This window comes from Meriones unguiculatus, chromosome 17 (genome assembly GCF_030254825.1).
Source record: "Meriones unguiculatus strain TT.TT164.6M chromosome 17, Bangor_MerUng_6.1, whole genome shotgun sequence".
Classification (NCBI taxonomy): domain Eukaryota; kingdom Metazoa; phylum Chordata; class Mammalia; order Rodentia; family Muridae; genus Meriones; species Meriones unguiculatus.
Window position 1 is genome coordinate 96048009 of NC_083364.1, and position 25426 is coordinate 96073434.

General features: G+C 51.0%; 1 protein-coding gene and 1 long non-coding RNA gene across 8 annotated transcripts; both read left to right on the forward strand.

Moving 5' to 3' along the window:
* Window positions 1-97: 97 nt before the first annotated feature.
* Window positions 98-8447, forward strand: LOC132648613 (uncharacterized). Of its 2 annotated transcripts, XR_009587054.1 has the most exons (4): window positions 98-1207; window positions 3074-3246; window positions 4341-4401; window positions 5628-8447. It is a non-coding gene; the product is annotated as an uncharacterized LOC132648613 (long non-coding RNA). The 2 variants fall into 2 exon arrangements; XR_009587055.1 differs by lacking the exon at window positions 4341-4401.
* A 1909-nt stretch (window positions 8448-10356) lies between these two features.
* Window positions 10357-17843, forward strand: Ripply3 (ripply transcriptional repressor 3). Of its 6 annotated transcripts, none has more exons than XM_060370781.1 (5): window positions 10357-10675; window positions 11315-11387; window positions 15165-15232; window positions 16266-16605; window positions 16758-16879. In XM_060370781.1, exons 1-5 carry the CDS (start codon window positions 10572-10574, stop codon window positions 16857-16859), a joined length of 687 nt encoding a protein of 228 aa, XP_060226764.1. In that variant the 5' UTR covers window positions 10357-10571; the 3' UTR covers window positions 16860-16879. The 6 variants fall into 6 exon arrangements, with proteins under 6 accessions (XP_060226764.1, XP_060226766.1, XP_060226767.1 ...); XM_060370783.1 differs by having other exon boundaries at window positions 10359-10675; window positions 16266-16641; window positions 16758-16881; XM_021657157.2 differs by lacking the exon at window positions 16266-16605 and having other exon boundaries at window positions 10411-10675; window positions 16758-17843.
* The last annotated feature ends 7583 nt before the right edge of the window (window positions 17844-25426 follow it).

Sequence of the window (25426 nt, forward strand, 5' to 3'; positions counted from 1 at the left end):
GGGCTGCGGCGCGCGGGAGTGCGCACTGCGCAAAGCTGCCTGTGCCGCGGGGACGCGCAGCCGGGCTGCGGCGCCCCGCACCGGGATCCGCCCCTGCAGTCCGGATCCGTAGCTCCCCATCCCCTGCAAAGCCAGGCTTGCCTTCGCGCTGCACAGCGTGCCAGACACGTTTGCCTCCGGGTACCACCCGGCGGCGTCTTTTTCCAGCACCAGAAGACAGTTGCGCAGTTTTCCCACCCAGCATCTAGCAATTCAGTTCCTAAGCCAGCTGGTGCAGTTGGAAAAGCCCGCCCCACTTAAGATGGCAGCCCCGAGTCGGAGTCAAAGCTACCCTCATTTCTGCGCATCCTGTCGGAATTGGGAGATACCCACGTGAGAAACCAGGCTTAAGTAGGCCCCTAGAACAGCGCTTCCCAAACTGTTTCCACTCCTGAAGATAGCACCTCTTTCGCCTAGGAAATTTTCACATAACCCAGATGTAGAGAGGTATTTACTCACCACAAACTGCAAGATAATTCTTTGGCTACTTGGAACTTTATCATTTACTAAAGATGAAAGCCAAGTGCTTGGTGTTGCAGAAAGGGTAAATGCTGACTATTTGATACTGTAGAAATGCAGTATTGTGCTAGTACATGAGAAAAGTTCCTTTCCGCTTTCACTTGTAGCCCACCACGCCGTGGGGGCGAGATGGGAGGCAGGAACTGATGAAGAGGCGGATGGGTGGGGCGGGGCGGTGTTTTCTGCCTTGCTCTGCTAGCTGGCTTATATAACCCGGGATCACTTGTCCAAGTGTAGGACAGCCACATTGGCTGAGCCCTGCTACATCAGTCATTAGTCAAGAGAATACTGCCAAGGGCTTGTCTACTAGCCAATCTTTTGTCCGTTCATTTCTTTGTTACTTATGTTTTGAGATAGGGTCTTTCTTCCCAGCTCTGGCTGGCCTGGAACTCCCTATGTGGACAGACTTGACTTGAATGTACAGAGATTCTGCCTCTGCCTCAGTGCGGGACTGAGGCCTCTAGACCTCTCTGGTTTTCCTGGTTCACCCTGTAAGGGACTGGCATGAACACACGGCCCACTGTTGCTAAACAGTACCAGAGACCCAGAGCAACAGCACGTTCCCACCTTGGACGGAGCCCTCCAGAACCCTGAGCCATGCCAACCTTTTCTCTCTCTTAGTTGCTTCAGCACTCAATTGCAACGCAAGGTAATACCAACAGCCAGATCCTGTGGCCCTTTCCATTTGGAGGACCCTGTAGGTGTCACTCATCACCCATGAGATCCCAGAGAAAAGGCAGACTGAAGTGTGCTCCCACATCATCCTAGGAGGCAGCGTACGCCTCTGGCCCTCTCCAGCCAGTGCTCCTCACGGGCCTGAGCCATCTGAGGCTATTAGGGGGAAGAGGGGCCCTGGCAGTGGATCAGCTAGGTTCCTGTCCCAAAAGGTTACATGGGTGCAGAGGGAGGAGTGCTGGGTCTCCAGGATGAAGATGTTGTAGGGCAACTTCCAAAATTCCAACACTCAGCAGCATCACGGGGCACAGAGCACAAATCCTCACTGAAACCCTGAAGTACCTTGCCAGGGGAAAAGGACAGCAGCTGCAGGCTTGGAGAGCGTACCTTCCAGCACAGGCCAGCCCCCTCCCATCCTTTTCCACCTCCTCTTTTCCACCCTCCCTGGCTAGGCCACTGGTCAGTGTCCAACAATCAGAAACCGTCAACGTCTCACTTCCTACAGGGTCCAGTCCCAACCCCTGACCCAGCTGGCTTGGAGGTAATGCTGAAGGAGCTGACAAGCTATTTCTAAACTGGGAATGTGTTTCTGAGTTAAGGTGGCCTTAGAATCCAAAAGCAGAGAACTCTGAAGCTGCTTTTGTTAGGAGCTGAACTGTTACAGCCACGTCCCAGTGGCTCATACCTGAGACCCAAGCACTGAGGAAGCTGAGACAGGATTGCCAGGAGTTTTGAGAACCTGTCTCAAAAAGCAACCAAATTAACAAAAGTTAACAAAAGCCCGTAACTTCCAGTTCCGAGGCCTAGGACCTTCAGGTGTGGTATGGCCAGGCGTCTGACTGGTGTTTTCAGGTTTGGTTTCTTGGTTCTCTAGGGTTAGTAACACTGGATTTAGAAACTGAATCCGAGGCCTTGCACTGCCAGTGAGTGTTCTGCCGCTCACCTGCGTTCCCAGCCTCACCAGATGTGTCAGGTCGAAAAGCAGCACTGGAAAACCGTCTAAGGCAGGCTGTCATGCAGATCAGAGCCACGAGAGGCTCAGGAGGGGAAGGCTGTGGCTCTACCCAGGTGTAGAATGATGAGACTGGAGAATGGGTGCTCAGAAAAGAGCAGCTGAACCTCCAGGCTGGGTGAGATAGGGAATCCTGCTGACTGGTGGATTTCACCTTCTCTGCGAGCTCTGGGCGGACACCGCACTGCTCGGGACTGCCTGAAGCTGAGCTATTTCTGCTGCTTATCTTTGGCATTTATATTGGCATATACACTGAATTAAGCACATTTTAGTTTCCCAGGGGACACGCTGTTTGATTTTTTCCCATGTCTATGATTTAGCTTTTTAGAAACACTTTCCAAAGTTACAAAATGTAATATTAAAAGTTCTGATCAACGAAAATATTTTCTTCCTTGTTATGGCTTGGGTGTGTCCCCCAAAATTCACATGCTGGAAACTCCCCAGTTCACTTGTTCCTGACGTCTGAAGGTGGAGCATTTGCAAGATAGGTGGGCAGCAAGATGGTGGCTGGTGGCAGAACTACCTACCGAGTGAGCTGGCAGCTTGCTGTTTGTGGCTACATGACACACTCCTCCTTACCATGAAGCCAAGAGCCTGCGCCAAATGCTGCCGCCACAGCTTGGACTTCCTAGTCTCCACAACCATTACCTGGGTTTGGGCATTTTCTTATAGCAGCATACAATCTTATACATGGTCCTTTATAGGGTACCTATTCAAGCCCCCATCGATAATAGCAATATACCAAGGCATAGTGGTACCCGTCTGCAGTCCCAGCTGATAGAATGAATATCTATTCATATAAACGTTCATATTTTTGTGTATATACAGAGAGAATTGGGGTGGTTTGCGGCTCGTCCGGCCAGTCCAACAATGGCAGTGTCTCCATGGGAAGGCCGAAGTTTTTCCGTCCTCGGGCTAGATGTGGCAGCTGGCCTTCGGTCTACAGTGGAATCCTGAGGAAGTAGGGTCTCACACCAGTGAGAGGATGTCTCAGCAGCAGGGTAGGTAAGCATGCCAGCCGGCGGGGTGCTGTGGTGCACACCTGTACTCCCAGCACTGAGGGAGGCAGAGGCAGGCGGATCTCTGTGAGTTCAAGGCCAGCCTGGACTACAAATTGAGTCCAGGACAGCCAAGAATACACAGAGAAACCCTGTCTCAGATAGGCAGATGACTCGGTGGTTGAGAGAGCTCACGAGTGTCCACAGGACGGAGTTCAGATTCTATCACTCACATGGCATGGCTCACAGACACCAGTAACTCCAGCTCCAAAGTATTTCACGTTTTCTCTTGGTCTCCGGACAACTCACACACATGCACATAGTCTCACACAGACACATATACAGGACACACACACATAAATAAAACAAGAGTAATTTTAAAATGCAGATTCATTAAATAGGGTCAGTGCTTGAACAGTTGCCTGGCAGGCATGAGGCCGTGGTTCACTTGCACTGCAAAAATAAATGGAAAAGAATGTTTCAGTGGCGCCTTTAAAGACCCACTGCTCCTTGGAGCACAGTGACTCCATCCATTTGTTCCCCATTGGCAGCGTGCCCTAGCGCCAGCAAGAGCAGATTTCTCTATCTGCTCAGATTTCTCCTCTGCACAGCGTGGTGCAGGGTAAGGAAACAATGCCTGTTCTTCCCTGCTGCCCTGGCAAATGAGTGTGGCCATGTGATCAGGTCTCCACTAGGACATTAGCAAATGTGATGCATGCAGCCTTGTGGGCCTTATCCTGAAAGACAACTAGACAACGTGTTATAGACCGAATGTGTGTCCTCCCCTCCCCTAGCCCCAAGTTCGTTAAAGCCTGATTCTCAGGGTGGTCAGAGGAGGCTTCCGCTTTCTGGGAGGCGATTAGTTCCTGGCAGTGAAGCCTGAGGTGGCGAATTTGATGGCTAACTCTACAGAAGCTAGAGGCATGTAGCAGACATTCCTTTTCAGGCACCCACGAGGGAATTCCAATACTGGGCTAATTAAGGTGAGAAGACCTCCCTCAGACAAAGATTGATTGCACCATTCATTCCCTGACTTGAATCCAAGGCTAAATAAAAACAGGAAAAGCTGCTCACAGCATTCACTTCTCTCTGCCCAGGCTGTGGTACCATGTGACCTCACTTTGCTCTCCTGTGCCTTGATGGACTGAACTCTTTCTTGTAAGTCAAAATAAAAGCCCCTCCCTTAGGTTGTTTTCATTGGGGATTTGATCACAGAAACAAGAAAAGTGACTAGTATGGCCCCTCACAGAAGAAGCCCCGGGGTGGCTGACCTTTCTCCATCACTGGGAGAGCTAACATCTGTGAACAGGTTCTCAGCAGACATGGAATCCAGCAGTGTGGAATGCCCAGCCTCCATGATTAAGAGAATCCGTTTCTATCGACCAAAGACCACTGAGTCTACACTGCTGAATCAGAGCGAGCATAGACTCCCCTACACACACACACACACACACACACACACACACACACACACGCCCTGAACTGCTTGCTGGAATACGGACATGGGGAAATACCACCTTGTGTCACAAGGCCCGTAGTTGTGCCTGTAGGCCTGCATCGCCCTGTTGAGCTGAGCTGACGTGCTAGCTCTGGACCCCGGAGAGATGTCAGTCTGGTGGGTTACTGTGTTTGTCACCTAAGGGCAGTCAAGTTCACCCACACACAACACACAGAAATTGTTTTCTTGCTTGCTTTCTTCCTCCCTTCTTGTTTTTCCTCTCTCTGTCTTTCTCTCTCTCTCTTCTTGGTTTTTTTGAGACAGGGCTTCTCTGTGTAGCCTGGCTGTCCTAGAACTCCTGCTATAGACCAGGCTGGTCTCAAACTCAGAGATGCGCTTGCCTCTGCCTCCTGGGACTAAAGGCGTGCGCCACCTGGGCCCTGTTGTTTCTTTTTGTCACTGTTCTGGTCCAGGCCAGCCTGGGATTGTTGTTAGCTGAGGGTGGCATTACTTGCCGTCTTCCTGCCTTCAGCTCCTGAGCGCTTCAGGCATAGGTGTGTGCCACCAAGACTGGCCTGATTTGCTTTGCTTTCAAAGGCTAGAACATTCATGCACGTTTCTAGGACGCATCAGAGGAAGCAGTTGTTCTCCCCCCCCTCCGTGTTCTCCACGCCGATGCAGCTGTTGTCTGCATACTCGGGGGATTGGTTCCAGGACCATTGTAGACTCCAAATCTTATGTAAAGTGATAAAATGCTGAGCTAGGTGCTAGCTTTGTGGTCGAAAGAGGACACACTATGAGCTGGGGACCAAGCCGTCTAATCGCGGGCCTGTAAGGTACTTTAGATTCAAATCATCACAGGGATCTTTTGAATCTTCACTTCTGAAGCTGTCCACAGCAAGTGCACTGCGATGCTTTTCTCTTGTTGACTTGTCTTTTGTTGTAGGTATATTGGCTGCGACCTTCATGAGGGAGGGAGAGTTAGCACATCTTTCTGCACCAAAGCAGGACCGTGCCAAAGGCAGACGAAATGGAGATTACGTGAAGAGCGACCAGTAGAACAACACTCAGCATCAACAAGGAGGAAAACTGGACCATCAAGACAGCTCAGGAAAAAGGTGCTTGCTGCTGTCTGCCTGCGTTCAATGTCCAGGATCCACAGAGCAGAAGGAGCGAATCCTGTCCTACAAGTTGTCCTACGGCATGAACACTGCATCTCACCCCTCAACCAACCAACAAATACATAAATGTGAAAAAAATTGAAGGAATTGTGACCCATGTTGCAATATGGGTGGACTCTGAGAATGCTAAATGATTCCTGCCAGTCACAAATGGACAAAGGCCATGTGGCTCCACACACATGAGCAACCATCTTAAGCCTAAACCAACCTGACTTAGAGACGCAGAAAGGATGGTGGGTGCCAGAGTCTGGGTGGGCAGGCACAGCAGCTGGTCACATGGTCAAGAGCAGACAGGAACTAGGGTGGGGCTACAGGACGGACCACAAAGCTTGGCCTCCAGTGACCCCCGTCCTCCCACCCGGCTCTGCCTCCTAAGGCTCTCCAACCTTCCAAACAGCACCATTGAGGGTCAGTGCTCGACCTTAATGCCGGGGGGGGGGGGGGTCCTCAAAGTACCGCAGAAGGTTCTGTTTAAGAAGGCCAACAGAGGGCTGGAGAGATGACTCAGCACAGGACTCCTCCAGAGGTTCTGAGTTCAATCCCCAGCAACTACATGGTGGTTTAAAACCCTCCATAATGAGATCTGCTGCCCTCTTCTGGTGTGCAGGTGTACATGCAGATAAAGCACTCATACATAAAATAAATAAATAAAATTTAAGAAAAGAATTTCAGTATAACAAGAGGAAATCTCCGGGGGGAGCCATAGGGAGGCAGCAGGAGGCTGTCAGCACCCTCAAAAGGTTCAGGATGGGAAATTTTAAATTATGTAACTTAAAAAAACAATGCCACACACAAAATTTAAACCTAAAACATCTCTTATGTCGATGGAACAAATACACTCTAGTTGTTGAATTTCGGAAAATCCCGAGGGCTGGACAAGATGGCTCCAAGATAAAGGCGCTGGCCAGGAAGCCCGCCAACCGACGTTCACCCCCCGGACCCATCAAGGAAGGACATGGCTGACTCTGAAAAGCTGCCGCCTCGCCTCCCCACACAAGGGAGTGCACACGCACACTGCCGTGCAAGCCCTCCCCACAGCTGTGTAAATAGGTCAATTTTATTTTAAATCCTGAACGCAGGGTGTCATTCTTAGGTAGAGTAATAGCACGCGTGTATGAGGCCTTGAGTTTGATTCTCAGCAGTGAAAGAAAAACAATAACATAATGAGTAATAATGGCATCTGAGAGCTTCTAAAACAGCTTCCAGAGCTGTGGAAGGCTCTGAAGGACAGATAACAGGAAGCAAGGCCAAGGCAAACAGAAGGAACGGAAATTATCGCTTCCTTGCTGGTCCTCCGCACTGTTTATGTAAAAACACTCCACCCTCTTAGATGTTTTGGCTTTGGTTTCCTCCTGGAGGAAACCTCTGATGGACATCTTCTCTGTGTCTCTAAGAACTCATGAGTCAGTATGTGAGCGAGATTTCTTAATTAAAGACGAGAGAGCTCGAAATACGAGCTCCACTTATTTCCGACCTCACATTCTGAGGCGGAACTGACACCCTTGAAATTGGGTAGGTTTTCCTAGATTATATGCCATGTGCCCAGCGAACTTTCTGTCTCTTCTGCCAAGTGACGTTCTCTTGTGTAGAGATCTCCCTGGACTCAGAGTTTGGGAAGTTATTACACTCAGATACAAAGGCCTTTGCGTTCTCCATGATTTGGTTGTGGATTTCTTTTGCTGTAATTTGTTTGTCTATTTTGTAGGACTAAAGATCCAATCAAGAGGTCAGCCTAGGGCCTCTTGAATGCTAGGCATCCTCTGGTGCACACAGAGGCTGAACTTGACGAGTTCCTCTTTCCTGGAGAGTGAGTCAGCTGCAGAACCCACGTGGACATTTGGTCCTCATCTGTTAAGGTGTCGGGTCTAGCCTTCACCTTCTCAAAGTTTCATTTATTCAGCATATATCAAGGTAGCTGGGGACCTGCGGACACTTATTCTATACCTTGAACTGTAAGCAAATATTGTTACTCAAACTGCTCATGCCTTGACCACAAAGATCTTACATTTCTCTTAGCAGAAGTAAAACAACGGAAAGAGCGAAGAGAGCTTGCCATGTGTGCTGCAGAGCGCAAGTGCTGAGCTGCGACCTTTTGCCATTATTTTTGGTGCTGTTCAATCCTGGGTTTCTAACCAGTGATTTTCCAGAGCTTATTTAATCTCTCTAAATGCCACTTTCTTCCACTTTAAAAAAATTTCCTGTGCAATGGTGTTTTGCCTGCATGCATGTCTGTGTGAGGGTGTGAATTACATATAGTTGTGAGATGCCATGTGCTGGAAATTGAACCTGGGTCTAACCACTGAACCATCTCTTCAGCCAAACTCAACTGTATGGGCGCAGGTATTCCCCAGGGGCAGGCATGGGCCCACAGAAGCAGAAGAGGTGGCAGAGCTCCTGGAGAGCCTGCCAAGATGTGAATACTTAAATCCCACAGTCTGCAAGCTGAGTCACAGGCCCCTGAGCCATCACTGGGCCCCTGACAGGAGATTCTGAATCTGCAGACTGAGGACAACACCTGATTTGCAGGCCCAGGGTGGGGGACGGGAGCCTGAAGGTTCCCAGCAGAGACAGCCTCACAGTTGGATGATGATGGGAGGTTCTGGAGATGAAGTGGGTGATGGAGGCCAGTGTGTGTGGAAAAGATGCTGCCACCAAAGAGTTTGTCCCCAGGTTCCATATGGGGGACAGAGGTCCCAATCTCCACATGCCCTGCCCATACACATAAATACATAAGTAAATAAATAAATAACTGTGAAAACAAATTAATCCTGTCAGAAGCCCTTTCTAGCCTTTATCTAAGGCCTGGAGCGATCGATGGCTCAGCCAGTAAGAACACTTGCTGCTCTTGCACAGGACCTGGTTCATTCCCAGCCACCAGCGAGGTGGTTAGCAACCACCTGTAACTTCGGATAGCACCACAGACAATGTACACAGGCAACACACACACAAAATAAAACGAGTAAATCTAAGAAAATGTTTTATCTGTTTTCGAAGTATCCAGAACTTGGTAGAAGCTCCCAGAGAATTGGATACAGGAGTGTGGAAGAGAAAATGAAAGACCTGTGAAAATTAGTTAGTTTCTTTTCGACAAGGTTCCTCTGTGTAGCCTTAGGCTGTAAGACTCTGTGGACCAGGATGGCCCCAGTATCACAGCGATCCTTTCCACTTGCCTCTGCCTCCAAGTGCTAGGATTAAAGGCATGTGCCACCACCACCCGGCTTCATATGAATGTATTTTTATTAGCTGTACCATGTTCCCTCATCCTTTTTTCTCCATTAATTTACATCCTGGTGGATGCCCTCTCCACTCCTCCAGCCTCCCCACACACACCCATTCTCCCCTCTCCTCAGAGAAGGAATGCCCCCACTCAATATTCGCTATTGGCTGTCATTCTCTTCTCACTCTCAGAAGAAGCCTTTGGTGCTGCACTGCAGTAGAACTTCTGAGCTCACTGTACCCGCGTCAAACTTCCTTAAAGGGCACCCACGAGCAGACAAAAACCAACGGACACCCGCTGTGCTCTGTACCTTCTTTTGCCCACCCCTCCCCCAACAGACTAAAATCACCAAGGGCTTTTAATTGTGCGTATCAGGTTGTAATTTCTCACACTTTTCTGTCTGCCTTTAAATGCGGTTAAATATTTCCCAACTCTTAAATAATCCGTAGGGGGAGTTTTGTTCCCCGAACATCTTTGGTTTTTAAAAACAGTCACTCAATTTAAACGATGCGGCTCAAGCCGCGGCCCTCCCACGCACTGGGGAACAGGTTAGTGGGAAAAGGGGTGCCCAGGGGTCCCGGCTGGTGACCCCACCCCCGTCTTCAGGCGCCCCCGCCTGCTCTCGTCGCACCCTGCTGTCACCCACTCGTGGGGCTGTCCCGGACGGACCCTCGGTTTGCCCCACACCCACGTCTCGCGGGGGACTCTGGGGGGGCGGGGTTGGAGGGCCGGACGCTCGCGGATCAGAACCTGAGGGCAGCGGGGACGCCCCATCTGTCCTGTCCTGCGCTTCCCGCTCCGCCTGCGGCCCCCGGGCTTTCCTCTGTCCCTTCTCTGGACACTCAGTGCTCTCGCCGTCCGGTGGGCCTCCTCCGTGAGCAGCTCTAGGCTGCGCTCCACCCTCGCTTTCCTCCGCAGCGTCCCGCGTCCCTGCCCTGGCCCTCTCCCCTGCCCTCCCCCTTCCCTCCCGTTCTTCCCCTCTTCCTCCCCCCCCCCCTGCTCGTCCCCTCCCTCTGCCCCATCCCCTGCCCTCTCCTTCCTTCTCCCCCTCTCCCTCTCCCCTCCCTTCCCCTGCCCTCTCCCCTCCCTCCCCTCTCCCTTCCTCTTTTTCTTCCCTCCCCTCCCCTCTCTTCTCCCCTCTCCCTTCCCTTGCCCTCTTCCCTCCCCTCTCCCTTCCCTTGCCCTCTTCCCTCCCCTCTCCCTTCCCCTCCCCTCTCCCTTCCCCTCTACTCGCCCTTCCCCTCCCCTCTCCCTTTCCCTCCCTTCCCCTCTCCCTTCCCCTTCCCTCCCCTCCCTCCCCTCTCCCTTTCCCTTTCCCTTCCCTCCCCTCCTCTCCCCTTTCCCTTCCCCTGCCCTCCCCCCTCCCCTCCCTGGCTCCCGGCTCCCCGCCCCGCCCCCGTGTTTAAACCTGGCGGGAGCGAGCCGGCGGGCGAGGGTGCTGGGCTAGCAGGACCCGGCGCCGTCGGGCTGCGGGACCCGCGTGCGCCGCACGATGAGACCCGAAGCGGCCGGAGCCCGGGAGGCGCGGGGACGTCTCCGCCGCTGTCCTGGGGATGACGATCCAGGGCGGCCACTGCTGCCGCGCGGCCCGGAGAGGTGAGGCTGCGGCCCGGGGAGGTGAGGCTGCGGCCCGGGGAGGTGAGGCTGCGGCCCGGGGAGGTGAGGCTGCGGCGGCCCGGGGAGGTGAGGCTGTGGTGACCCGGGGAGGTGAGGCTGTGGTGACCCGGGGAGGTGAGGCTGCGGCCCGGGGAGGTGAGGCTGCTGCCCGGGGAGGTGAGGCTGCGGCCCGGGGAGGTGAGGCTGCGGTGGCCCGGGGCGGACCCCGCACACTCGCGCGGGCGTCTGGGAGACGTGGCCCCCTCGGGAGTCCTGAGTCTGAGGTCGGTCCAGCCCGGGCAAAGCTGCAGAAGGCCCAAACGGCGCGTCACCCCGGCCGTCCCCTTCCCCTGCTGGCCTCCAGCCCAGGCCCCGCGGGTGAGAAGGCGGAGGGAGCCGGCCGGGGTAGGGGCGGGCAGGCGTCGCGGAAGAGACGCCGCTGGGCACGGACGGCTGAAGGAGGCTTCGCACGGGCGGTGCGGACACCCCCGGCTGGAGAGGTCGCCTCGATGACCCGGCAGCGCCGCGTGCGGGCTCACCTCCCAGCGCGTGCTCGGCAGCGGGCCCGGGGCTGCCGGGGAGGCGCTGTGCGCGGGACCCCGAGGGGCGCCGCGTTCAGCCGCTCCCGCTCGTCTCCAGTTCCGTCCCAGCCCCGTGGAGACCGTGGGTGCCGCCCCCTGGAGACGCCGCGCTGACCAGATCTGGAAGTCCGGTAAGCCAGGTGTGGATGCGGGCAACGGCCAGGCCAGAAAGCGGCACCATGGCTGGAATAGTTAAAAAGCAAACAAAAACCGGACAGGTCTGCCGCTGCTAGGTCTCCGAAGCCCGGCTGCCAGGCAGGGGCTGAGGGAGCAGAGGCGCCAAAGGGCCCATTGGGCTCCTGGTGGCTTCTCCAGGACACAGCTGTCCTGGTAATTACGTAGGGGAACCGCAGGTGTGGAAGGAAGGTGCAAAACCCAGCGCCTTAGAGAAAAGCCGTCTGTGCGCCACCGTGCAAAGAAGGCAGACCCCCACCTCAGCGCCCAGAAGGCGCAGTTAAGAGCCCCAGCCGTTGTCTGGCCCCTTAGAAGCCATTACGGCCGGCCGTGTCCCCAAGAACCCCTGGAGGAGCCTCTGCTGTCTGTGCAAACACACTCAAGCAGGGGCTTTGCCGGCAGGGGCAGTTGCCGCCACTGCTCCTTCATCTTGGCATTGTCAGTTAATTGCCTTTAACTTATTAAGGTGATGATTGGCTTGCATCTGTTATACTCTCAAAACTAAACTGACTTTTAAACCAGTGGAGGTAGCCCAGAAAGGACCACACATTTTGTTTATACCACACCTGTGGGATATAGCTTAATGAACAGACGTGTGATATGGTAAGAAAAGTCAAGTCTGGTATTTTCCCTCTATTCTTTTGCATTCAGACTCAAGTTCTTAAAAGTAAGATTTTAAAGGAGAAACTCAACAAATGACTCACTTAAAGTTTTCCTTTAAGTGAAGCAAACTTCGGTCTCTCAGCTGGGCTTGAGACTAGAAATACTGCACGGTGCAGGGCCTGAGGCCAGTGGCTTCGCTTCTGTTGTGACGAGAATGCCTCCTGTGGGGATGTTCAAGCACAGCTCCTTTCTACTTGACTGCACTTTGCACAAAGCAGCTAAGCCCTGGATCTGGTGGGTGCCGGCAGCCTGACGCTCTGTGAGGTTATGGAGCTGGCTGCCTTCCCACACCCCCGTCAGGGCTGGAGCTTGGGGTCCACCCCTGGGTCTGTCTTTGTCACGAGGCTCTGGCTTTACCAGGGAGCTAATTCCCAGCTCTAGCCAGAATGCTGTCGTAGCCTCTGGCTCCCTGCCTCAGTCGGTCTGAGCAGCAGGATGGTGCCCTGGGCTTGGGCTGCAGGGCTTCTAGCTGATGACACCCACTCTTGGCAAAACCAGAAACTCCTCAGTCCTAGTCTCCATGCAGCTGAAGAAGGATTGGTCCTGAGGATGGAGCAGGGACCGGTATGTCTGATGACAAGCAGATGTTTCTTGGCCTCGGTACACATCTGTCCTGTGCACTGTCCACACTGCCAGGGACCTGTCCTGCCATGCAGGCTCCCGGCACAGCCATACAGTCAGAGGTACGTGGCTGGAGCCTGTTCTCCGGAGCTTAGTGCAGTGCACACGCCTTAAACAGTTCTTAGCTGCTTTACCTTCCTAGTCCCACTTAATTACCAAAGTGTGAGTGTCTCAGAATTTCCGTCCGTGAGAGCCAACCTTTTACTAAGATCCTTTGAAAGCCAGGTGTGGTGGCTCATCATCCCAGCGCCTGGGAAGCTCTCTGAAAACGGGAGGCCAGCCTGGGTCAGCCTGTGCTACGTGGTGAGAGAGCCTGTCTTTAAAAGTCAAAAAGGAAAAAAAAAAAAAAAAAAAAACCATGGCATAAGAAGCTAAGAGTGCAGTATGTTCGTGGGTTAGGGTTCTACAGTTCACGAACAGGTGTCGCACACCGCGGTCTAGTCAGGCCCAGGCACTCTGAGGACGCACCTTGCTCTGGTGGGAACTGTACTGCCCGTTGCCATTGCCCGCAGCATGCATGCTGCCCACCAGAGGTCACCTGCAACAGGACACAACTGCTGGAGTGTGAGAGCCTGCCTAGGGGCCGCTTATATTACATCCAGCTCAAGCCGGAAGTTATTTCCCATCGCTCTGAAGAGTCCGAACAGTGTGAAGGATTGTGCTCCCAAGACCCTCACGGACGAAGTGTAGCTCTTCAGGTGGATCATGGAGGAACACCACCGAAGCTCTGCACTATCTGCAGGGGCAGCCTGCAGACGGTTTACTCACAGATGCACACACACACACACACACACACACACACACACATATGAACACAGTCGCCAAGGTCTCCTACAGGTGGAATAGCACCGGGAGCAGCTGGATCATAGCCTTCTGAGTCCTTGTTGGCAGCTTTGTCCTGTCCCTCATCCAGCTCACACTAAACTGTATGGAATCCCAAAGAACCCACTCTGTGAAGCTATCAGAGAATGCAACTCCTGCTCCTTAGCCCTCTGGACGTCCTGACTCTGCTTCAGGCCAAATCCACTCAGGTTCAGAGCCCAGAGTCTGGGTAGGGCCGGCTGAGTCTGGACCTTGACTTCCTGCTTCCTGACAGGCTCTGCATGTGCATGCGGCCACAGGGTGCTGGTGCTGCTGAGACGCTGTGGTAGTCCCTTCTCTCTCCCACCCATCACATCCACCTTAGCACCTATTACCTAGACCCGTGCCCAGCAACCCTTACTTCAGGGTAGTTGGTGTGCAGCTCCCCGAGGTCACCAACATTCTCAAGATGCAGACTCTGGAGACTAAGCTACTGAACCCGTCTTAAAGTTGCTCCCCAGGATTTCTGTAGGGCCCTGAAATCAGCCTCTATTTGCAGTCCTCCAGACCAAGCCCAGTGTCAGCAGTGAGTGCTGGCAAAGCTCTAGGCCCTGGGTCATCACATTGGGCTCCCTTTCTGTGTCCTCTGTTTTCCTGCTCTCCTTCAGAGAGAGGAAGGAGGTGGGCGCTTCTGTACCAGAAAGTCCCGGGATTCTACAGTCACGAGGCTGTGGAAAATGCACACATATGCCAATAACACGGCATAAAGCACGAGATGACAAGACGTGAAAGAAGGGGTCCATGTCTTTACATCTTCTTCATCATCATCGTTAATTCTCATCGCCATCTGCTCATAGTGCTGGGCTTCATAATGACATTTTTTCAAATATGAAATGTGTATTCCTTTCCTGTGTCCTCTTTTCCCTAGAATCTCCCCTCCTAGTCTCCTTCCTTCCCCTTCCTGCCCTTCTGCTTCTGTGTCTCATATATATCTGTATGCATCTATATTTACCTACAAACACATACACAAAAATGTTTACATGTTTATATAAAACTTAGGGCCAGGGAGTTGGGGAGATGGCTCTGTGGGAAAAGTGGTTGCTGTGCAATCCTGAGGACCAGAATTTAATCCCGAGGCCCCACGCACAAAGCTGGTCTGACAGTGCATCAGGACTGGGACAAGAGTCTTGGAGGCTTCTAGCAAGCCAGCCTAACTAAGTAGTCAAAACCCCACTTCAGTGAGAAACCGGGCCTCAAGATCCTTATCGGAGAGGGACAGGAAACATTCAAGACCTCTGGCTCCAAACACAGGCATGGCCAAGCACGCTTACACACTTACACACGCACACACACACACACACACACATGCACCACACCACACGGGAAGATTTACGGCCTGAGCCCTGCCAGAGCTGGACACTGTGGACACCTGTGGAGAAAGTGCAGCCTTAGAGACACGGTGAAGCATTTGAGCCCTCCCAGAGCTGGACACTGGGGACACCTGTGGAGGAAGTGCAGCCTTAGAGACACGGGGAAGCCTTTGAGCCTCAAGGCTGGCACTCCAGCAGCTGTGGTGGGGTGCAGCGTCGGGACGGTCCCTTCGGGGGCTCCTTGACCACATCTGTGTGTCCACACGCTTGTCTTTACAGTGTGAGCCTTGGGGGACCCAGCAGGCAGTGGGATCAACGGGAGCCTTTGGGTTCCAGCACCCTGTCAGGTAAAGAGTGTGTGATATCTAGACTACTTTCTTTCTTTTCTTTTTTTTTTTTTTTTTTGGTTTGCGGCGCGATTTCCAGAGGGTTTTTCTGTGTAGCCCTGGCTGTCCTGGAACTCTCTTTATAGATGAGGCTGGGCTCAAACTCACAGAGCTCCACCTGCTCTGTCTCCCTGGGTGCTGGGATTGAACATGTCACTGCCATGCCCCGCTCACATTAGCATTTTCAACAAAGTGGAGAATTAAATATATTTTCTAGTATTATTTTGTTTCCTTACCAAGGAATTTCAAGGTATTTTGTTACATATCTGGACTCTTCTCGTGATTTCACGCGAGTGGTGAGGAGGGTTGCGTGTGCTCTGTCTACTGCAGGGCTCTACCTTACAGCCACCTCAGCCTGTGCTGTGGGGACTGACCCAGCAGCTCGGGATTTGACAGCACACACCTCGCCCCCCCCCACCCCGCCCAGGAACACCAGGCGCTTTCCCTCAGTTGTGTCAGTCAAAAGTGTCTCCAGATGTTGCCTCAGGCGCCTGGAGAGCGCTGGTCAGCTGGGCCCTTAGGAAGCTAAGCATCACCACACACAGCTGGTAGCCAGTGTAGTCTAGTGCCACACACACACCCACACACACACACACACACACACACACACAGCCGGTAGCCGGTGTGTTCTCGCCCTGTCCCCTCTCCAGGAAGGAGGACACTAAGTAAGATCAGCAGCAATCAACTGACAACCCTACTTCCTCACAAGACCACAAGAAAATGAATTAACAAGTTTCCAATTATTAGTTTATTAATGAACATTAATTAATAATTAGTAAAATATTAAAAGATAATTGGGGGGCTATTTTTACATACCTTCCATTTTAACCAGAATCCCCAATTTTATAAAACTTGAAACTTGGGGGTTCCAACTTTTGTGTATTTAAACTTTTTCCTTCTTTTTTTTCTTTCCCTTATCTCCTCTCCTTTCCTCCTTCCTTCCTTCTTCTCAATGCCTTTCGCCCTCTCCCTTCTTCCCCTTTCTCTTTCTCAGCCTGCTTCCTCTCTCAGTCCCCTTCTCTCTTCCCGGATTCTTCCCTCCCCACCTCTCCCTCTTTCTTCCCTCTCTCCTTCGAACTCTTTCTGTCTCTCCCCAAGTCCATCCCTTCCTTGTGGTGAGACCTCCGCCCCTTCTCTTCAGGTCTAGGACAGTCAGTTACTCCTTCAGGCCAGGGTCCTCCGAAGCTCAGCAGCTACATTCCTACCCTCGGTGGTGTACCCGTGGACGAGAACGAGCATCCACCTTCCAGGAGGGCTCAGGTGTCCACCCATCGGATGAGAGCCGCTCTCTTAGGACTAGAGCCCAGAGTCCCCCAGCAGGAGCCCTTGTTCTGGTAGCTGACAAAGCACTGTGAACCTGGGAGGCAGAAGTGAGGCAGGAATGAGGGGCCCTTGAGGGCTCCTGGTGGGAGCTTGGGTCCTTTTTTTTTTTTTTTTTTTTTTTTTTTTAGGTTGATTAATGGTTGATTTGTTTCTTTAATATTAGATTGTACTTACCCATTTCAAAGCGTCAAGAATACCTGCAGAGTTCTGGAGAAAAAGTGCTGGCCAGCTTCCCAGTGCAAGCCACCATTCATTTCTACAATGACGAGTCTGAGTCAGAGTCTGAGGAGGAGCAAGAGGAGACAGCACCTGGCCCAACCATCCTCAGTGCCAGGAGGCAGGAGGCCCAGGAGGAAAGGGCAGAGTAGGGCTGGCCAGCCTCCGGGAGGAAGGGTGACGGGGTAGGGGCCGGCTCTGCAGTGGCTCTCCAGCAGAAAGGGGGTCTCTCCACATAGGAAGCCCAGAGGCTGAGACTGTGTTCAGGCCAGGAGCTTTTAAATCTTTATTTTCCTGGTGTGAGTGAGTGAGTGTGTGTGTGTGTCTGACTGTCTTTCTGTGTGTCTGTGTGTGTGTCTGACTGTCTTTCTGTGTGTGTGTCTGTGTCTGTGTGTGTGTCTGTGTCTGTGTGTTTGTGTGTGTGTGTGTCTGACTGTCTATCTGTCTGTGTGTTCGTGTGCACACACACGTACTCAAGCTTACCTTTGAGGAAGGGTGTCCAACAAGAGCTGTATGTCCACACATGGTGTTCTCGGGAGGAAGGCCTCCAGAGTTCGCTGGCCACCCCTCTTTCCCAGAGTCCCAATATCTAGCCATTCTTGCCTTCATACAAATAATTTACATATTAACTCCCATTTGAAGAGTTCATTTGGTTGCTCAGTAGCTGTCTGAAATATATTTTACTTGTGAAAAAAAAAAACAGTTAAAACACTGAATAATTTTCACAGAAATAAGAAGAAAGAGGTTTTCTTTTTAGGGGATAAAATGTGTGCTTGTGAGAACTGAATTAGAGCTGTATTTATAAGTACGTATGTCATAAAGGGTTGATTTTTCTTACTTGATGACCTGTATGGTCTTATGTTATTTACATGGAGTGGCACTATTTTTAATTAAGTTATCTTATGTAAAATTATTTTGAATTTCATCAAAATGACTATGCTCTTAAAGGCTCTCCCCTGATTATCTTACCTGAATCAGTCTTCCTGTATACACCACACTGTGAATTTTTACTGGAATAAATATTTTATAAGAATGTTTGATAATCATCTTTTTGTTTAAAGTGTTTTTAGAGTGAATTAGTTCCTGTCCTAAAGGTTTTGAAGTTTTTTTGAATTTAACTGTTAAAATATATTTTCACAAATGCAAGAAGAGGTCAGCAGGACCTCTGTGGGTACAGACACTCGCTACCTAGCCAACCTGAGCGTGATGCCAGACCTCACCTGGTGGAGGGAGCGACATTGCCTTCCGGTTGTCCTCTACCTGGAGACACACCCCCGCCATGTACACAGGGTGAAGGAAGGAAAAAGAAAACAAGAATAGCCCTGATGCCCCAGTCTGCTACTGAGGAGGCCGAGGGAGGAGGACACACGCTCACAGCCTGCGCTGGCTGCACGGAGGGTTTGAGGCAGGCTGGGTACTTAGTGCGACTGTCTCAAAGAGAAAAGAAAATCGAGAAGAGCTAGGGATATAGCTCAGTGGTGCATGCTGACCAGCATGTGGGCCCTGGGCTCAATTAATAGGAACACACATACACACACACACACACACACACACACACACACACACGGGTGGGTGGGAGGCAGAAAGAGAGCATCAAAAAAGAAAACAAAATAGTAGCCTACGCCCTCACTGCCCAAATAACACATTGATATTTAAAGGACTAAACATCAAATATTTTGAGACAGGATCTTTCTATAGCTCTCTGGTCCGGAAGTGCCCATGTAGACCAGGCTGACCTCAGGCAGACGCGCCTCACCTGCCTCTTCCTTGGCGTGGTGGAATTAAGTCTTGCCCTGTCCCAGGCCTGGCTGGCTTTGTTGTTGTTTCCTAGCTGGGTTTTCATTGTTTTTAATTGTTCCATCCTTTAAAAACAAACAACAACAAAAACTTCCCCATTTCCTTTCTCGCTCCCCACTATCCTTTCCCTCTGTGTCTCTCTCTGTGTCTGTATCTGTCTGTCTGTCTGTCTCTCTCTCTCTCTCTCTCTCTGTGCTGCTTCAAAACCAGGGCCTCAGCCAGGTGCAGTGGTGCACTCCTGTAATGCCAGCACTCGGGAGGCAGAGGCAGATGGATTTCTGTGAGTTCAAGGCCAGCCTGGTCTACAAATCAAGTCCATGACAGCATGGCTGCACAGAGAAACCCTGTCTGGAACAAAACAAACCCAGGGCCTCAGGCATACCAGACAAGAGTTTCAGGGTAAAACTTGCCTTAAAGTAATTTTTAAATACATTTTCCCCACGTTCTGTGGGTTCTGGGCCCTGGCTTCTCTGGTAACTATGGTTAGACTGATTAAGTGAAGCCCTAACTTGAAAGCTCTCTGCTTTTTGTTTCTTTTTCTTAATTCTATTTGTGTATGCATGTATGCACATGTATATTCATGAGTGTGTATCTATGTGCAAATGCATATTTGTGTGTGTGAGTATGCATGTGTGTATTCATGAGTGTGAGTGCAGGTCCATTTGTGCACAGTTGTAAAGGGAGAGGAGAATCTTGGTTGTCTGTCCTCACCGTCTACCTGTTCGCAGCTCCTGTTCACTGCTGTGAGCCGAGCAGAGGAGCTTGGGGCTCTGACTCCCTCCAGTCCTGCTGCAGGGACTGGCCTTACAGGTCACTGCATTTGACTCTGATGGGTTCTGGGATCTGAACTGCATCCCCTAGCCTTGTGCTTGTCATCCCCCTCCCCACGTTCCACACACCAAAAACTATCCCATCACTCAGCGTGCATAAATTACATACCAGGATGCAGGGTGCAATCATTATCACAAGCTCTAATCCGACCCCACCCCCCTTTACCCACCACTCTCTCTTCCCAACTTTCTATATTTAGGTGCACTTAAATTTATGTATGTACACATACACACACATGGATGTGGAGGTCAGAGGAGCTTGCAAAAGTCATTCTCTCCTTCTACCGTCTACCGTATGAGTCCTGGAAACCAAACTGGAGCTGTGAGGTTTGGTGGCAAGCATCTTCACTGGCTCGCCCATCCTGCAGCCCATGAGAAAGGGCATCTGTCTATACCTGGATTATTGCACGTCTCACCATCTTGCTGCCAACAACAGGATTTCATTCTCCTTTATGACTAAATATTATCCCATGGTGCCAATACACTATTCTTTTTAAAATTTTTAACAGTTCATAGATTTTACATGTATGGGTGATTTGTTTGCATATGTGTTTGTGTACATGAGCACTAGGTGCCTGCTGACATTAGAAGAGGGGGTTGGAGGCCTGGCACTGGAGTTACAGGTGCACTGATTAATGTCCAGGTGGGTGCTGGGAGTCGAACCTGGGTCCTCCTCTGGAATACCCTCGGGTGCTTGTTCCTCCACTGCAGGGTGGGACACAGCATCAGCCGAGTCTCGAGGAGGCTGCGCCCATCAGAGCAGAGCAGGGAGGCAGGACGGGGCTGGGCAGAAGCAGGAGGCTTGTCCCCAGACTAAGCTCCGTTAGACAGGCCCTGTGTCCTGATGCTTCCTCAGCCCCTCATCTCACCAAGACACAGCTGCCTGGGGAGCTGGCACCCAGCCTGCTTGAACTCACGCCTGTGGGAAGCAGTTCAGATTCAGTCATAACATAGTCCACAGGAATGCTGGGACACTGTGGGACACGTGGGCAAAATCATCTTTCCTACCAAAGGGTTAAATTCAACAAAACTCCATTAGAAATATGTACATATAAAGAAGCCTTGTAGGCTTAGATTTTTCAGAAACCAGAACCTTCCACTTCAAAGCCTTTTGGAGGCCACCATGTTGGCACATGCCTTTAATCCCAGCACTCTGGAAGCAAAAGTTAAGTGGGTCACTGTTGAGTTTGAGGCCAACCTCGTCTACGCAGCAGGTTCCAGCCCAGGCAAGGCTACACAGTGAGACTGTCTCAAAAAAGAAGAAAAGATAATAACAGGCTGCTTGACAGAAATTCAGATTCCTTCTGGCCTAATCTGAGCCTGCAAGCCTCAGGTGCACAGAGAGGCCACGGAGGCCACTAGCTGGTGCAGGCTCCTCCTCTGCCTGACTGTCCTCTGGGCCGTCACTGGGGCAGTGGCTTAGCAAGGCTCCCTCACCCAACCCTGGGCCTCAGCCACTGCCCTGACTCGCCCCTGCAGTCCCCACACTGATTGTAGACTCGTTCGCGTGTTTCACTCTTCCACCTGGCCCGCTCAGTCAAGCTCACGGAGCCTTTCTACTTGTTTCAGTAATCCGTTTACTTTTGTCACCTAGACATGGCCAGTCCAGGCAAGGGCAAACCTGCCCTGCTCAGAAGCCCTGACCGAGGCTGCTTCCTGTGGGAGCCAGTGGCCATGACTCCTCTGTAAAACCGCTGACGAGGGGTCAGTGCATGTGCACGTGCTGGCGATGACGGGGAGGAAAGGGAAGGGCAGTTAAATGATGAAGATGATGTCGCTGCCTCTGAGGGGGACTAACGACGACAGAAAACACACTTCAGCATTCTGTCGCCTCACACCTGGTCAGTTGACACGCTGCTTTTGTTTCTGTGTTTCACAAAGATGCTGAGCGGCGCCGCAGAAGCCGGATGGAAGCCATAGCACGGCCGGGCTGTGCTCACCACAGGCCACAGCGTTATTTCCTTGCTCCAAATGCTATTTTAAATTGACAGACTGTCTCAAGTGTCTGTGGGGCACGAAGTGAGGCTGTAACTGTGGACACCATGCAGAAAAACTAAATCAAACCAACAAACACGTCCATCAACTCAGATGACTGTAACTTTTGTGGCAAGAACACTTTAACTTGTCTACTTTAGAAGATTTAGTACAATGTATTTGTATAGCTATTTTTTTATTTTAATTTGTGTATGGGTGTTTTGCTTATGTATAAGTCTGTGCCTCATGTGTGTCTGGTGCCTTCAGAGGCTGGAAGAAGGCATCGGATCCTCCAGGTTAGATGATCGTGGCTGCCCTGTGGTGCTGGGAATGGAATCTAAGTCCTCGGGAAGAGCAGGTGGCACTGCTAACCACTGAGCCATTTCTCCTGCCCTACAGTGCACCTCTAGTCTCTGGAGCCATCACACTGTGTCTTTTAAAGCCCTTGCTCCTCCCAGCGGAGTCTCATCTCCCTGCTTCCCTACCTCTGTTGTCCCAAACCAACACTGTCTCGTCTATCTCCATGAATTTGCTTGTTTTAGATTCTGCGGACAGGTAGCGATGTACCGACCTGCAGCATTTCAATTTCAGTAGCGTTTCTGTTTGGTTGGTTTTGGTTTTGGTTTTTTTAAGAGTTTCTCTTGGTTTCTCTTTGGTTTTTTTAAAGAGTTTCTCTGCGTAGCCCTGGCTGTCCTGGAACTCACTGTGTAGACCAGGCTGGCCTCGAACTCACAGAGATCTGCCTGCCTCTGCCTCCCAGAGAGCTGGGATCACAGGTGTGTACCACCACACCTGGCTAACTCCATTTGTATTATTTAAAGCGACAGAATTTCTTTCCTTTTGAGGCTGAGTCTATGGGAACCCCAGCCTGAACATGTCCATCTCATCATTATTTCCAATGGGGATAAATTTATCATAATTTTTTTGTGTGTCTGTGAGATGTTTGGGGCAATGTATCAAGTCATGCATATGAAGATCAAAGAACACTTTCTTTTTGAGAGGGTTTCTCTGTATAGCCCTGGCTGTCTTGGACTTGCTTTGTAGACCAGGCTGGCCTTGAACTTACAGAGATCCACCTCCCCCTGCCTCCTGGAGTGCTGGGATCACAGGCATGTGCTACGAGCCTGGCTTAAAAAACAATTTTCAGGAGTTGGTTCTCTCCTTCCACCATGGGTACCAGGGCTCATGTAGATGGCCAAGTTTGCACGGCCATCTACACGCCCTTTGACCCACTGAGCCACCCCGACTGCCCGCCGGTCTCAGATTTTAAAGGCTAATACTCTGCTGTCCACACGCACACCTCAGCTCGCTGGTGCCATCTGCGGAGGGACACGTCACGTGATCCTGTGCTTGGCTGCTGTGGAGTGTGCTGGTGCGGCACAGAAATGCAGCTGTCTCTACTGCATGCCGACTTCAGGTCTCCTGTTCAAGCATGCATAGAGGACTGCACCTGTGCTTGACAGACATCGCAAGGTTGCAGGGAGTCTGGAGCCACAGACTTTGATGATGAGAATGCAAGGTGGCACAGCCATCTTGGGAGATCGTTTGGCAGTTTGGGTTTTTTAAAAAGCCAACTATAAGTTATCATACAATTTTACTAGCGATTTTACTCCTGGCATCTCCCCAAGAGAAATGAAGATGTGTGCAGAGCAATGTCTATTTCCGTGAATTTCCTTAACAGCTCTCTTCACAACAGTTCCAACTGAAACGGTTCAAATATACATCAACTGGTAAATGGATGGTACAGTGTGGCGTAGACTTCCAAACACCTTTCTTTCTTGGTTTTGTTTTCCACAGTTTTGGTCGTCTAACTCATGGTCCAAAAATATTAAATTAAAAATTCCAGAAACGCTGGGCCTGGTGGCACACGCCTGTGATCCCAGCCCTCTGGGAGGCAGAGGCAGGTGGATCTCTGTGAGTTGGAGGCCAGCCTGGTCTACAGTGAGTCCAGGAGAGCCAACGCTACATAGAGAAACCCTGTCTTGGGCGGGGGGGATCTCCATCTCATAATTAAAACTCATTCTGTCCTACTGTGATGTAAACTGTCCCTTTGTCCACTGTATCTCCCACACACACGCACACACACACTTCCATTTACACTATCGGCACCTTCCTCACTCAGTAACCATCTGGGGCTTCAGACTGGCTGCTGAGGTACAGCAGTGTTTGTACACAGGACAAGGACGGACTACTGAACACGTATACAGTGAGATCTCATACTGAAAAGAGAGAGGTCGTGGTTCACAGTAAAGCAGATCTTGAACGCATTCTGGAAGAGCCCATGAGGACTGCACAGTGACTCTTCTCACTACACATGTTTTCCTGAGAAAGGGAGGGAGACAGGGTGGGGGATTTGTGGGGCTACAGTAGGGCTAGAGAGGGGTCATGTGGTACTGTTGGGGGTATGCTGAGCTGAAAACAGGCAGAGGGACACTTCGGAAGGGTGGACACGTCCTAAAGCTGGACTGTGGCCACCACTGCAGTCACCCAAGTATTTGTGTATCTATAAACCGGCAGATATGTAATATCTAAAGACAGTCTAGAAGACTTCAGCAACCAGACTCCTCCAGTTAGGCATTTAGACACTGAACCACTGAACTATTACAGATAGAATCTTTTCCTTTCTTTCTTTCTTTCTTTCTTTCTTTCTTTCTTTCTTTCTTTCTTTCTTTCTTTCTTTCTTTCTTCCATTCTTCCTTCCTTTCTTTCCCATCATGACAGAATTTGCATGTTTAAAAGCAACCCAAGGGGAAAAGTTCTAAATAAAGCATCTGTCCCTCACCTGGTGCTCCCTAGTCTTTGACTCTGGGGTTTATTCATCAAGGTGTTGTCTTTTGAAGACTTGCAGTGACCTCGGAGCCATCCATCACAGAAGGATAAAAAGGTCCCAGGTGCACTTTAAGGATAATGAGTTCAATTCCAAAATAAAACATGAAGAGAAGAGCAATTTCCCAGCTTTAGGTCATTTTGAGGGTAGGTCTTTGTGTTCTGTGTTCAAAGAACAAGTCTTAAGTTACTTCAGATCCTGAAAATGTCACGGCAGGGCCAGCCGATATCCAAATTTGAGTTAGGCACAGCCACATGGGGCTTCGCCTATCACCCGTGCAAAGTGACAGCAGTCCCCACTGTGGCTCGGGCTCCCCTGGATGTGCCGTAAACCCGAAAATTCAGTCACTTCCAAAATGACTCTCTTAGAGTACACTTTTTCACCAACAAAGATAGATGTGGAAAAGTGAGGTCCTCAGAGCTGCCTGATCACTCTCAAATGAGACACACCTTCCAGGACTATGGAGCTGCCTCTCTGTCTCTTCAGCACAGATAACTACTTTTCTGATTTCCATGTGCTCATGTTGCCCAGTCCTTAGTTACGTGTGACTATTGGTCATGATGTTTGCTCATTTGCACCTGGATTCTTGCACGAGGCGTGTGTCTGTGACTTACCTGTTGCTCTGTGGTAGTGTACTTCCGGAGCATCTCAGTGTGTTCCCACTCTTTGTCGGTGGATGTGAGCCTTGCTGGGGTTGGAGTGTCGTGAGCAATGAGACTATGATGCATTTGATGTCTGCTGTGCACGCATGTGGAAACGTTTGCCAGCTGTCCGACTGCCAGTCGTGATTAGCCTTGGTAGCAACTGTCCTGTTGGCTAACATCCCCAAGGCCGTCTGAAGAGGTTTCACTGTAAACAAAAGGAAATGCAGAAATGTCCTAACATAAACAGACGTGACCCAAGCAAACGCTGTCACAGGCAGGACAATTGAGTGTTAGTCATGGAAGTGCTGGACTGTGGTGTGCCACAGACGTGGCTGCTTCAGAAGATGCCCGCTTCTGTGGGGTCCTAGCAGGGTGCACCCCAGGGCTTCCCAGCATGCCCTGTGGCTTCCACAGTGGAGTCTGATGAGCATGGCTGGGGCTCAAACACAGAAATGTGTTCCATTGCCCCCCCCAGAACTCTAGAAATCTGTTTAATCAATCATTTACACAAGTGTTTGTGTGTGTGTGTGTGTGTGTGTATGTG

Excerpts from the sequence above, each read along its gene's own strand:
- Ripply3 (XM_060370781.1), top strand. The coding sequence starts at position 10,572 with ATGAGACCCGAAGCGGCCGGAGCCCGGGAGGCGCGGGGACGTCTCCGC. Across the intron at positions 11,388-15,164 it reads TGACCAGATCTGGAAGTCCG|TGTGAGCCTTGGGGGACCCA; the intron begins GTAAGCCAGGTG and ends TTGTCTTTACAG. Across the intron at positions 16,606-16,757 it reads CAGCAGGAGCCCTTGTTCTG|ATTGTACTTACCCATTTCAA; the intron begins GTAGCTGACAAA and ends CTTTAATATTAG.